This window comes from Coloeus monedula, assembly GCF_965178545.1.
Source record: "Coloeus monedula genome assembly, chromosome: 5".
NCBI lineage: Eukaryota > Metazoa > Chordata > Aves > Passeriformes > Corvidae > Coloeus > Coloeus monedula.
The window spans coordinates 26,965,681-26,979,091 of record NC_138785.1 but is presented as its reverse complement, the minus strand read 5'-3'; the positions used below and the strand labels follow the sequence as shown (position 1 = coordinate 26,979,091).

Here is a 13,411-nt window from a genome sequence, read left to right as displayed (position 1 = left end):
TGCCACTGGCCTTCTCGGCCCCCTGGGCACAGCTGGCTCATGTTCAGCTGCCATCAGCCAGCACCTAGAAGTCTCTTTCTGCCAAATGGCTCTCAGGCCACTCTCACCCAGCCCGTGGCACTACCTGGGGTTGCTGTGACCCAAGTGCAGGAGCCAGCACTTTGCCATACTGAATCAACTTCATGCAGTTGTCCTTAGGCCATTGATCGAGTCGGGCCAGGTCTCTGTGTTTCAAAAGAATATTCTAAGGACATGATCTTTCAGCTACCCATGTTCCAGTGTGTTCCAAGTTAAGTTCTGCCCAGTAGTCTAATGGCAACAAGTGCAGAATAAGGTGCACAAATTTAAGGAGCTTCATTTATACAGGTCAAATTTGTTGTTAGCCTAAGAAATTGAGCAGCTTTGGCAGCTTGTAAGATTGCTTCTTTTGCGTCTTTCTTTACTTGTTTATTCATTGTTGAAAGCAGAAGCGATCTGGCAATATATGTGTGAAGAAGTCTTTTTGAAATAGTCTCTGGTGTCCTTTCATTTTCATTATTCTCTGTTGCATTACTAACACATGAAAGGGCTAAAAATGACCCACAGAATGTATTTTGAACTGTAGTATCTGTAACTGTAATATTTGTAGATAAATAATTTAAAACAACTTGGTACAGACACAGTTTGCAAATTTAGTTACCTTAAATGATGTTGTCTGTCTTAATTTTTTTTATCTCATCGAAAATAAAAGTGGCCTCATTTGTAAAGCATGAACACCCTTCCATCTCTTTACAGCAATTAAAAAATTGTGTTTTGTGTTTAAGTCCTGTACACCATTTTACTCTTTTCAGGTAGTGTGCTAATATTTATGACAACAATGATATATTAGCAGTGTCTTCAAAACGTTCCACCAATGCAAAACACTTTTATAATCCTAACATAATTGCAATATTTCAACTGATAAAATCTTTTATACAGCTACTTGGCAGAGTTAACTTCTGTGGACCACACAGGGCTTCTTCAGATAATCATTTCAAGACAGTTTACTAATAAAAAAATCATTTGTTGCAGGACTCGTCTTATTTTCAGTCAGCTTGGGTATGAAGATTACAGTGCAGTTAACGTACAGGTTTTAGGGTCTGAAGATACATATGGACCTCATGCTAGAAGGAGTATAGATGGTGTAAGTATGCAGTGGAGTGTTCTTAAACTTACACTGACCTCTTTTAATCTTTCCATATTGTTATCTTTTCCACAACTTTAAAGGAAGTCACTATCATCTTGGGAATTTCACCCCTTCATGTTGCAAAGAACTCACTGTCACTACTTAATGTACAAAATTAATACTGACAAGGTCTTTGTAGTGTTGGGTCTTCCAGAAGCACTGATATGAAATCTTAGAAAAAGTGTTGTACTCTGTTCTGATGTTTTCCATCTAAAGAAATACCTTATTATGAAAACTTCTGTGGCATAGACTTACATTAGATGAAATGCTAAAAGACCACATTATAAATATTGCAATCAGGAAATCTCAGCATTAATGTTGCCTGCACAACTTTAAAATTGTCTGTGAGTACTATTTGAGAAATAACCTTCAACTGTAATTCTGCACTGTATTTTGTGACTGTGTATGTAAGAATATGAATGATGGCCATAGCCACTGCAGCTGTGTTATCCATGGTCTGTTTTCCTAATCTAGAGAATGAAAGTCCTTTTTAAAGGAAAAAGACTGCAAATCATGTCCTCACTTAGATGCACTTTAAATATTTAGACAGTTCAGTTTGTTCCAAAACAGTAGCATTTAATTCTTCTTTGTCAGTGGCAGTCTTGAAAAACTCTTAAGGTACACGTGGCAAAACTCAGCTCTTGAGTTTGTTCTTACGAGTGCCGATGTTTAATAGCCAACAGTTTGTATCTAAAGGAAACAAGAATGTGATGTTGAGAAGGACAGTGAACTTCTTACTAGTGAAATTGAGTGCTCTTAGAAATTGGTCAAGTTATATCTGCAGCTATTCATTTCAGTGAAACTCAGCTTGAGTTTCAATTTCCTTCAAAGCAGCAAGAGTTGCTTCCTGAAGACTGAGCTTTTATGATGTGGTCTTTTTTATTTTAGGACTATAAAACCTGCAATTCTAAGTGTCTTACTGAGTGAAGAATCAAAATTCTGAAACATAGGAACAGATGTTCCAGATGTTCAATTTGTCTGTGTTTTGTTTGTACCAACTCCTTATCATTATGCATTGTAATATATTCTTTAATTAAATTATTATATAGAAAGTTTTGTGTCATTGTACAAAGTGAATAATGAAGAAGAGCAGTTTCTCCTTCCAGATTGTTCAGTTTGCATTGCTTACAGTACATGAAAGACATTTTTTAAATGAGAGTATTTGTAGTACTTTCTGTATTTCCAGCTTCAGTTCCCAGATCTTATAATAAAAGTAAACAGAGTGTTATCGCCATTGTATGTGCTTCTCATACATGCCTGAAACAGGATGGGAGAACTAAGGCTGAAATACAGGAAAGCCTCTGTTGCCTTCCCCCTTCACACTTCCTCCAGCATTTTAGAAGAAACTAGCCAGGGGAGCTTTCATCTGGAAAGCAGCCATGGTAGCTTGAGAAAAAGGGTTGGCGAGTGGAGTTTGCTTTTCCATTTAAAATACAAAGTCATAGAATCCCAGGGAAAGCATTTGTCCATTGGGGCTTCAGGTAGGGATAATGTAGTCCCTTAAATACTCTTTTCCTACCATGTCTTTCCATGAAAAATTAGAACTGGTTATTTGGGTTACAAATCATAGTGCTCAAAACCAGAGCCATACTGTGCTAGGCAATATATTAACATGTAAGGAAAATACTTTCTGTTTTGAAAGTTCTACAAAAAGCAAATATGTGGTTGAGTACCAAGACAGGGTAAGTTGAACAATATTTGTAGCTCAGCATAGATGTATGGTGTGGCTGGACTACTTCTTACGCACTTCTGTCAAACTGGTGCAAAGGTTTTCCTTTGTGGCTGTGAAATCACTGTGTATCCCAGCCTTATGTGCACGTGCATACTGTAGTCTGAGCTACTCTGTGGAGTTATTGACTGCTCCTGATAACACGAAATCTCCTTGAGAAATAGGAAAGGGTGGCAAGCACTGTGTCTCTGAGTATGTCTACCTAAGGGTACTTAGACATAATTGCTTCCCCTTTATTTTTTTTAATCATTGCTGTACCTCTGTGTGTATATGCCACTAGAATTGGGAGTAGAGAAAAATAATCTTTCAGCTTCATGAATGTTTAGGGTATTGGATTAAACATAATAAAACAAGAAGGCCCCTCATTTTTGAATTTCAGCTGATCACCAGCTAAAAAGTAGGAAGTTTCCTTCCCTTGGTATAACCTGATACGAGTGATCCTCTTCCTGCAGGGGTTTTGTCATGTATTTGAGTTGGAATAGAGGATTTAGTAGTCTGTTAGCATGATGGTCTCTTTAGAATACCAAAAGCTACCAAATTTAAAAGAATTCATTAGACAGGGCATTTAGAGATTTTTGAAGTGCTCTGAGCTCTATAGAATAACAAAACAAAACCCCCCCACCCAACTGTAGGTATTTTTTTCATGCTTTCATGAAACACTTCCTTTCCTGTTGACATAAAAAAAGGATATAAACACTGGAAGAAATCTCCTAGTGTCTTGTAGTCAAGCTTGTCCTCTTTTAAATTTTATATTGATACAAGTAAACCAAGAATTTCATATAAGGTTACCAAAGAATTTTCAGAAACTTAATGTACATTAACCAAAAAAAAAAAGAAAAGCTAACTTCCAGAGAGAAGAAATGCTCTGTTGCAGAACTCCGTACTAACAGAGTGGTGCTGTGTGAGAAACTCCTGACAAGTAGGTTTTGATACCTTGTGCCGTCCCATTTTGTATGTACTTGCACTTGTGCTTTAGGACAAGTAAGAGACACTCAGAGACAGACTTTTATTGTGAGTATGTTTCACATATTTGAAGATTCAAAGGCAGAGCAAAGATAGTTCCTATTGGTGCTTGCAAATTCTGGAATAAATAGTCTTTACCCTCAGTAAGACCTAATGCTTGCTCTGAGGCTTTCACTCAGTGTATTGATTCCAGTGGTAGATCCTTCAGTGGCTGAAAATACAATTTTTCGAGAAGTAAAATTTTAAGTGAGAGACAGTGCTTATCTGCAAGGACAGGTGTTCTGACTAGAGTATGAAGCACAGTACTGATTTGGTTTACCTTTAGAGGGAGCATCTGCTCTTCTCTTTGGAAATGTGGTGGTTTTTACAAGTTCTGTTCTCACATTTATCTCCCAAGGATTAGGTTTGAATTCTTTTCTGTGGGCAGATCTGCTTCCTTCTTGATGCTAAGAGAAGTGAACCTGGCTCTCTAACTTGGCCCCAGAGTACACTCAGTGCACTTAGAATAAGAGCAAAGTTTGTTTGCCAGTTCCACTGAGAGTGAAGCCAAGTATTTGGTATTGTTAGTTACAGTACTTGATTCTTGGAGAATGCTGGAGAAAAGGCACACTGCCCTAGTGATTTGAAATACCCAATCACTGATTCCATGGTAGCAAAATAAAGATAATGAAAAGTTAACAGCAAATCACAGTGATGGTGGATAAAAAGTCACCAAATTATTTAACTTGAATGCTGAGCTACAGTTACTTTTCAGTTTTGTAAATTTAACCGATGTTCTGCATCTAAGCTGATCTAATTGTAACCTTTTTGAAGCAGGGTCCTCGGGAGGCTGTTATTTGGCTTGCTGTACACCATAAACAAAGAGAAGCTGTAGAAATCTTTTCTAGAGAGATTGCACCAGCTGGAACTGGCATGGGTAAATACTCATATCATCTTTTAAAAATTTTGAAGTTGCTTTTTCTTTTTATTCTCTGAGCATGCCGAGCACCCAGAAATTTAGTAATTTTAAGCTTCATTGCATTGTTCATAGTAAAATATTAATTTTTAAAGGTATATAAGCTTGGTGTAGAAATGCAACCCACAGACATTAGCAGAATGGTAAAATGAAAGTCCATGAAGTTCATCTTTGTGAAATGATCTGTGCTGCTATTGCTTGCCAAATGTTTGTTCCCAAAACTGGCACATTTGTTCTTTGTAACTGTCATTGGTTTCTCTAAATTTTCTAGGGGCACCTACTGTTTGAGTATTTTGAGCAAAATATTTTTTCTGTTCCACTCCCAAGTCCCTTAGGTGTCACCTCTATATCTATCTGAGTTCTAAGCTCATTTGTGTGTTCTGTGTGTAGATCATGAGTACTCATCCCACTTCTATTATCCATTTTAATGAATTTAAATTTTGACAGCCTATTTTGAGGACTACAGGTTGGATATTTTGCAGTGGCTTCTGCATACCTTAATGAAGACTATATCTAGGATTTACATAGATCTTCAAAACTAAATTCCATGGGCTTAACCTGAAGCTCTGAAGTTCCATAGCGAATTTAAAATCCTTATCAATGGAGAAATAGTTAGGTATTGCCTTGCAATTAAGGAACTAATTTTTTTTGCAGTGGATTAAAAATTGTATAGAAGGGTGCACATTCTCACATTCTATGTTATATGTTACAGTCTTTACAGTAGTAGCAGAGAACAGTTTAATGCAGGCTGGGTTTTTTTTTTTTAAAGTTGTGCTTATAGAGACAAGGTCAGTTCATGGTCAACTTTTTTTTTTTTGTCCTTACAGTATACATATGATCATGTAGAACTAACTGTAAATGTTCACTGAGATAATATTTTAAAATTTTGCAATTCTGAAGGCTGACTAGTAGGTCAGCATTTACCATAGATGTAAGTTTCTTCTAAAGACTTGGAATTTTCCTTACGAATGAAGGATGTTATTTTCAGTTGGACCAAACCATCATTTCTGTAACTAGTTAGGGAATCATAATTGATGTAGTTCCTCCTTTTTCATAGTGGCTTCTCCATAGCAGACTATGAAAGTAAAAATCTATTCTTACTATTTATGCTATATAATAAGCATAGACAATCCCCTAGGAAACATCTTTTTGAATTAAGGAAAGCTGGGTGGATTTTAAAATCAGTGCTTATTTCTAAGATCCAAAATTAATGGACCTGTACTTATCTCTCCATTCTTAATCTGTGCTTCTGTTATAAAGCAATTGCTGTGTATATAAACTAAGTGTGGAGTCTGAAGGTGTTGGTTTTATTAGGGGTTCAGTTTTTTCCTTTTACCACTGATCATTGGAGAATGAAAAAGTGAAAAATCTGCGCTACATGGCTTGGGTAGAGTATGAGTCGAATTGAAATTGAGTTACTGTTACACATCAACATCTGTGCCTTGAGGTGGCTGGCACACTTTCAGTTCTTGTTATGAGGGCTTTCCGTGATGAAACAAATACTTTCCTATGTGGAATCGGGTTAGGCAGTCTGTGTGGATGATGATTGGGGTGCTAGGTTTGTTTCCTAAAGGAACAGTTTAAGCTTTTTAGAACATCCTCTAGCAGTTTTTCTCAAAAAAAAAAAAAAAATCTGTTTCAAATTACAGAACTGGTGCTAATAAGCAGCAATGGGAAAGAGGCTATTTCTGGAATCATCTGAGGCATTTGGTGATAAATAGCACTTTTCCTTGCCAGGTACAGGGCTGCAAAAAGATTTTTGGCCCCTGTGACATAAATGATGAGTGTCAGAGGGTATCAGAGCTGTTTACTGACATGCTTCCAAGTGCTTGAACAACCACATAGTCGTTCTTTTTTTTAATTTGTGGAAGATGTACTGGCACTGCTTCATACAGTCACTTCTTTCTGTTGCTGTTGTGTGGTAAATTTCTCTATTACCTGCACCCATAAACTCTTGCATAAGCAGAGAAGGGTCAGATTTGGGATATAAGTGCTTAGTAGGCTATTTGTTGATGTGGAATATGTGTAAAGCAGTGATTTAGAGAATCTTTTTAATTTTCTTTCTTCAGTGAGATTTAGAATTTTGCAACACTGCCAAACAGTAATTAGTGTTGTACTAACAACTGCATCAGCTTAACGATGCTTAGTTTCTGACAGTAGTGTAGACTTCCAGACCTTGCTGTGAAGAGCAGAACAAAGAATTCTTGATGCTTAATTGTCTTAAAACGGGCAGCTCCACAGACAAGACTTGTAGAGATGGGTAAGTGATCTTGGGAACAGAAGCCAGACCTAAGACTGTTGAGATTGTTGTCGTCCTAGGTGAATTCTCCTGTAACAGCACCTGGTGTTCATTTCCCTCCCCCATTTCCCTCAGCTGTTCCCCTCCTCTCTATTTCAGTGGGACATTTTTGCAAATGATTACAACTCTCCAAAGTGTCATAGCTTCAGTGAGAGGCAGAGCAAGCCCTATGGCAGTTTGGTCACCCTCGTGGGAGGGTCAGAGCGTCCACAGGCAGAGAACCCAGAACCTGAGCCTTGTGTGCCCTCTGTGTAAGTGCTCTGGGCAGTGAGCACCTGAGGTCCCATTCTGTACAGTGCTGCACCACTTTTTCTCACTGGGCACTGAATAAAAATTGCTGTGGCTGCTCTCTCTTATATGGATAGATCATGCCTATCGAATGTGGTTTTGTGCTGCCCACGTGGATCTGTGTGATGTAGCCTCATGTGGCTTTGTTCTGCCAAAATGGTGGCAGTTGTGGGGATACACACCAAGTGAGATTTTAAGCATGAGTGGCTTTTCCTGATGAAAATCCTTTAAACAATGAAGTCCTGTGTTTCAAAGATTGCCAGCTTGGTCATGCCCCTCCCAACTCTCCTACATTAGCTCACTTCCAGGAGGTGAGATAGTGACTGTGAGAGTCATTGCAAATAACCCTTCTTTCTTGTTTTGCATATTCTTTTAATGAAGAACTGGGGAAAAGCAGGAACAAATTACAAATCCTTCATAGTGGACACCAGGGAGGAAGGAGAAGTTGTTGATTTGCAGGGTGATGTCACCTGAACTGAAACACTTCATTCTGTTATTTTGGGACATTTAAGAGTGACCTTTAAAAAACAAAGTACACTTTCAGATCTGTACTGGACAAAAAGGAAAAAAGAAAAAAAAAAGGGAAATATTTTCTCTTCTGGCTGAACTGTATCTAGTGGTTGTGGAGTACAGTTTTTAACAGTATTTATTTATTCGTTCTTCTTTCCCCTCAGTAGCAGTTTGGTGTTTGTTACTCTTAAGTGATGTGTAGGCAGTTGTACAGATAATAATCCTCACGTACAGCAGCTTTCATCCAAGAATCTTTAGCAAGCTGTGTGAAGACGATCAGCTAAGCTTTCTAACATCTAGTAACACTGGAAACTATTCTGTCTGCTTTACAGATGGTTTCCTGAGATAGTGCAAGAAAGCATGACCACAAAAGAATGTGAATCAAGAGTCCTTGGTTCTGCTTTCCCTGTAAGAAATGCTGAAGAGCAACTCCACCAGTATTTAAGGGGACCAAGCTTAAATTTGGCTAAACTTTAGGAATGGGGAGTAGAGGAGAAGAGAGATTGAGAAAAGAGATTTGATGGTTCAGAATAAGGGTGGAGAGTCACAAGAGCTCCTGCTGCATCTTTTGTAGTGAAATCCAGGAGCACTGTCACTTCTGGTGTTTCATCAGGTGGTTTTAGCCTGCTAGTCACTACCTGAGGAGCTGTGAGCTGGAGTTCATAGGTAGTTTTATTTTGGCAATACCATAACATGAAAATTAGTAATTGTAGGTAAAATAGATTAATGTCTTTAGTAATCAGTACTAAAAGCCTAGTTTTGGTGTTTCTCACTTAGGCTAAATTTAAATCACTTGAGTCAAAATTTTTTACCTATTTTCCTGATAACTTTTTGAGGGAATTTTCAGTTGTGGTTTTTCAGACTTCGCAGGGAACAACAGTAAAATGAAAATAAATTCTTCCTGTGATTAAAAAGCACATCACAATAATTTTGTTGAGGAGTAATCTTCATAATTCTTCACTTCAGAGACTTAAAACTTTGGATGTTAGGTCTTGAGTTATCAGATGTGCTTTTTAGTGAATTTGGAGTCTTAATGTCAGTATTTAATTACTTCTGACTTACTTTGCAGCATATGATCTTTGGATATGATACAGTTTTTGGGCTTTTGTATATGTCAAGGATAATAAAACTTAGGCCTCATAAAAGGAGAGCATTGTATGTTGTATAGCTTCTGATCAATTTGAGAATGCTGATTCTTCCCCGCTCCCGTCCACATCAGTAGAAAGATAACCATCTAAAGGCATTGTGCTGATCTGAAATTCCCAATTTCTTATGAAATCTCATCCTCTGTGTAAAACGAAGGAATGCTGTCTATATGTTGAAGTGGGCTGAAGCCTCTTTGTGTTTGTGCTCTGCAATATAGACAAGGACCTGTTAGACCTGCAAGAGAGAATTTTGAGACTGTTGCATTTTTTAAGAAGCTTCCATAGTCAACAGTGAACGACTGAGATTTTCTTAGTTATTCCCTGACTTCTTTTCATAATGCTTTTTAAATTTCCATTGTTTTTGTTGAAGACCAGCGGGACACATTAGTGTACTTCCACAGAAATTGTTTTTAAGTATTATTAAAACTGCAGATGAGACTCTTAAGCCCAGAGAAGAATTTGAAGTTACTGTAAATAGACGTGCCATGTTGGAGAGCGATTTGTTGTTTATTTTCTGTTTGGAATGGAAGACATTTACTGTAAACTTCTGTTGAGTATGGTATTTAGTTCACAAGTTCAAACACTTAATCAGTTTTCATTTGGATTATGCTGTTCTGATGAACTTAAAGGGATACATACTATTAAAAAAAAGCCCAAACATACCTTATCCCATCTTTTAATACTTTTTTTGCAATTAATACTTGAGTTTAACCTTTTATTTATTTAATTTATTCTTTCTGTTTAGTCCTCAATAGTCTGAAAGTTGATAATAACCAGGGGTTTTTTTAGCAGCAACCAGCACGTTTGCTTGGCTTTATGCATGTTGGTCTCCTGAAAAAAAGAATAATTTTCAGTCTATACTGTTCAGTCCTAATAGTGGGGTCTTCACAGCTATTTTTCTGTTCTGTAAAGTGAGATTCCTGTGCTTGGCACTGGAGAATCCTGGACACATAGACTCAGATTTTTAAATCTGTAGTAGGCTATGGGAGTTCAGTGCAGTTCTACAATGTTCAGTTCATAGCAGTTCACCCTTACTTCATAAAAGCTAGTAATCACAGGCCTGGTTTGTATTATTCAGTGAAAATGTCTTCATTATGTACAGTCCAGTCAGCCAAATGGTTAGAATTTAAATACTTTCTGTTGATTTAGTATATTTATATTGTCTTCTTTAATTCAGATACTTTATTGTGAATGAAATGCGGCATAGAAGAGGCTCAAGAAGAGCCTTTACTGTGGGAATCTGGCGTTCATAGTTTAGCGAGGGTTCAGTAGCTAAGAAATATTTTACTAATAGCTGAAATCATGTGCTGACCCTTATTTCACATTAAAATGACCGGAGTTTGACACTAAGATGACAGCTGGTTAATACAACTTGAGATTTTAAAGTGCTTGAGTATATGTAAATATTTTGACTGATGTCCTAACTGTGTTGGAAGATGCTTTTAGAAATGTCCTTGTTGTAGCAGTTTACTGCAGTCCCCATTTTTTTGAGAATAATACTGCAGAAGATAAACTATCTGCTGTTTTCAGAAGACAGAGATAGAATAATTAAGAACATACAGTTGACCTCTGTAAAAAAAAAAAAAAAAAAAAGGTTGTATGCATTTTGTGCTGGTGCTCAACCATATTGTAAGAACTGCTGAGTATAAAACCTCAGTTTTGTAAAACGTCAATAGAGATTTCATATTTCTCTAGTTCGATCACTTTAGAAAAATAATGCTTGACAAGTGGACTATTTGTTTTTTATATATAAATACATGAATCATTCCTTAGAATATGCAGTAAATATATTAATAACCTATTGGTTGAGCTAATTCAGTCACTGGAAATGTAAGGGTCAAAAGCTGAAAGTTGTTCAGCAAGAAACATCACTGTATCTTGAAATTCTGTGAAACTTAAAAAAAACCTTAAAGTTTTATTAAACTTACAGTGCTCAAAGCTTTTTAGATTTCAAGTAGTTGGAGCATTTTCATGCTTTTTTACTCCAAAACATTTTACAAAATGCTTCATGCAATCTAGCATCCTTCGTATGTTGCATAATGGTTTATTCTGTTGAAAAATACACAGAATTGTACGGAAGTTTGGGGTTTTTTTAACAGAAGTCGATTAAAGAAGTATTAATCCAAAAGTGGGTGTGACCATTCAAGTAGGATTGGGATAGGACAGAGGGAATATTAAGGAGGCAACACATCAGGCTTTTCCACCATCTGTAAATCCAGTGGGGAATAATGAGAGCTGGAAGGAATGAAGCTTGTTTTGGTGGAAATTTGCATCTCATAGGTTGATTGCATGTTCCAGCCAGAGTTCTTTCTGCTGTGGGGCATTTTACAGGGTGTGGTATATATGACATAGATTATAATGTATTAGAACATGGTGGTTCTACATACTGAAATAGGTGCTTATTTGGGCTGATTTTATGCATCTTTTGCTGGGGCTGGTTTTCAGTGGATCCATTCCCTGAATTGCCCCAACTGAGAGCAGAACTGGTTTTCCCAAGTAGTCTTTTGTTTGCTAGCTACCTCTGTTCATGAAATTTATCAGAAACTTCCTGTCTTTTCCAGTGTATCATACGTGATTTTTAGAAGAGTTTTTATTTGCATGTCCATCCACAGATGGGTTTTATAGAGTGAGAAAATAAAAAAGATCAAGAGGCAGCTGGAGAGATAAAACATACCTGGGTAACCAGGAATGGTCAAGCTGTTGTAGCAAGGAGGTGTATCCTGACTGGGCTTCACCTTGTATTATTTACATGGATATCTGTAACTACATCTCTGCTCACAGGGGAGTGCCAGTCATGGGATGTTAGTGTGCTTTGGTTTTCTTGAGATTCCTCTCCATCCTTCCGATTTGGATCAAATTTGCCATTGGACCCAAAATTTGGGAGTCTGCAGGTGTGCTGGCAGAATCATGGACACCAAGGAAGAAAACCTGACAAATAATTAATTATATGTACATGTATATACAGAGGATGATGGTTTGTTTTTCGTAAGATACTTGGGCTGAAAATGAGTAAGACTTAAAGAAGCCTAGAGGAAGGAGTCATAAAATGAAAAGACAGTATAAGACTCTGTGAAGAACTGTGCAGGTTAACCAAAGAAAAGCACTTTCTAACTATTTATTTATTTATTTATTTAATAGAGTAAATGTAGATTTAAACCTTTAAACACAGAATCCAAAGGAATCTAGCTTGGTCACCTAGAAAGGAGTAGATTTACAAGTCTTGGTGCCTGAAGTTTTTCCAACCATGTCATATATTTGGGAGTTAATAAAAACGGGAAATCCAGTGGTGTAATCCCCAATGCTCACTGGTTTTAAATGCCCAGCCATCTGGAGAATTTGTAGTTCTCAGGCTCGGTCCCCAGACACTGTGAGGAAATGGAAGGCTTTTGGATCAAATGCTCGACTCAAAGTAAGTGTCATGATGCGCAGTGTGATGATTACATGAGACAAATACTGTACCTGCAGATGAACAGGAGCAGGATATAGATGCACTGAAAGGAAGGTCTCCCATCTAAAGGTAATCACTACTTTTTGCAGTGCATCAGTTTTATGCCATCCTGATGCACAGAAGCTGGCAGAGAGTGGTGGTGAGTTCATTAGCTTGGAATGAAGCAACTTGTTCCAGAGGTTCACTGGTAGCAGGTGAGACAATACTTTTATCTGCCTTGAGGCACTGAGGAATGGAGCTCTGATGACAAAAAAAGGTTGTGTGACGTTTCTGGGAAAGGAGATCAAGAGCTTCAATTTAGCTGAGAATCTTAGCAATTTGAGACTGCAGCCTGATTGATATTCTCTACAAGCATGACAAATCGTTTGTGTCACTGTAAATAAAGGTAAGCCTTCCAGAAAGGAGGGAGAGGATCTGTACAGATATTTAAGCAAGCAGTGCAACATAAGCATAAAGTACAGCATGAGGAGATACTTCCATAGGAAGTTTTCTTGGGACAATGGTTGATCCAAGGAGATCATAATTTAATTAGCAGAAGGTAGGTCTGGCCACAGTGACAGGTTCACTATTACCTGGGTGTACTACAGCTTCCATTGCCTTCTTTTGGTTTACTGGAGAGATGTAATAGGAATCTGAGCTGTGGGTTGAGGTGAGGTGCAGTGCTCTTGTGCTGTTTACAGAAATAACAAACTGGTTGTGGCTTACAATCAGTGATTTAAGATTTCCTTTGTCTTCTCTGCCTGAAGCCTAACTAGGAATTTCATATGGATAAAAATTAAATTGGACTTTAAAGTGTTTCCACCTTATTTATATTCACATAAACAATAATCGTAACATAAACGTAACATAACATAAATGTTGCAGCTGGGA

At 37.5% G+C, this 13,411-nt stretch overlaps 1 protein-coding gene across 2 annotated transcripts in view; it reads left to right on the top strand.

The window, feature by feature from the left end:
• Positions 1-13,411, top strand: part of LOC309573442 (uncharacterized protein) — a 58,388-nt gene that overhangs the window by 21,506 nt on the left and 23,471 nt on the right. The window contains exons 12-13 of one of the 2 annotated variants that reach the window (XM_082282420.1): positions 1,051-1,162; positions 4,713-4,812. In XM_082282420.1, the coding sequence (XP_082138546.1) occupies positions 1,051-1,162; positions 4,713-4,812 (212 nt within the window). Of the gene's footprint in view, positions 1-1,050; positions 1,163-4,709; positions 4,813-13,411 lie in introns of both variants that reach the window. The other variant, XM_082282419.1, reaches the window with a different exon arrangement.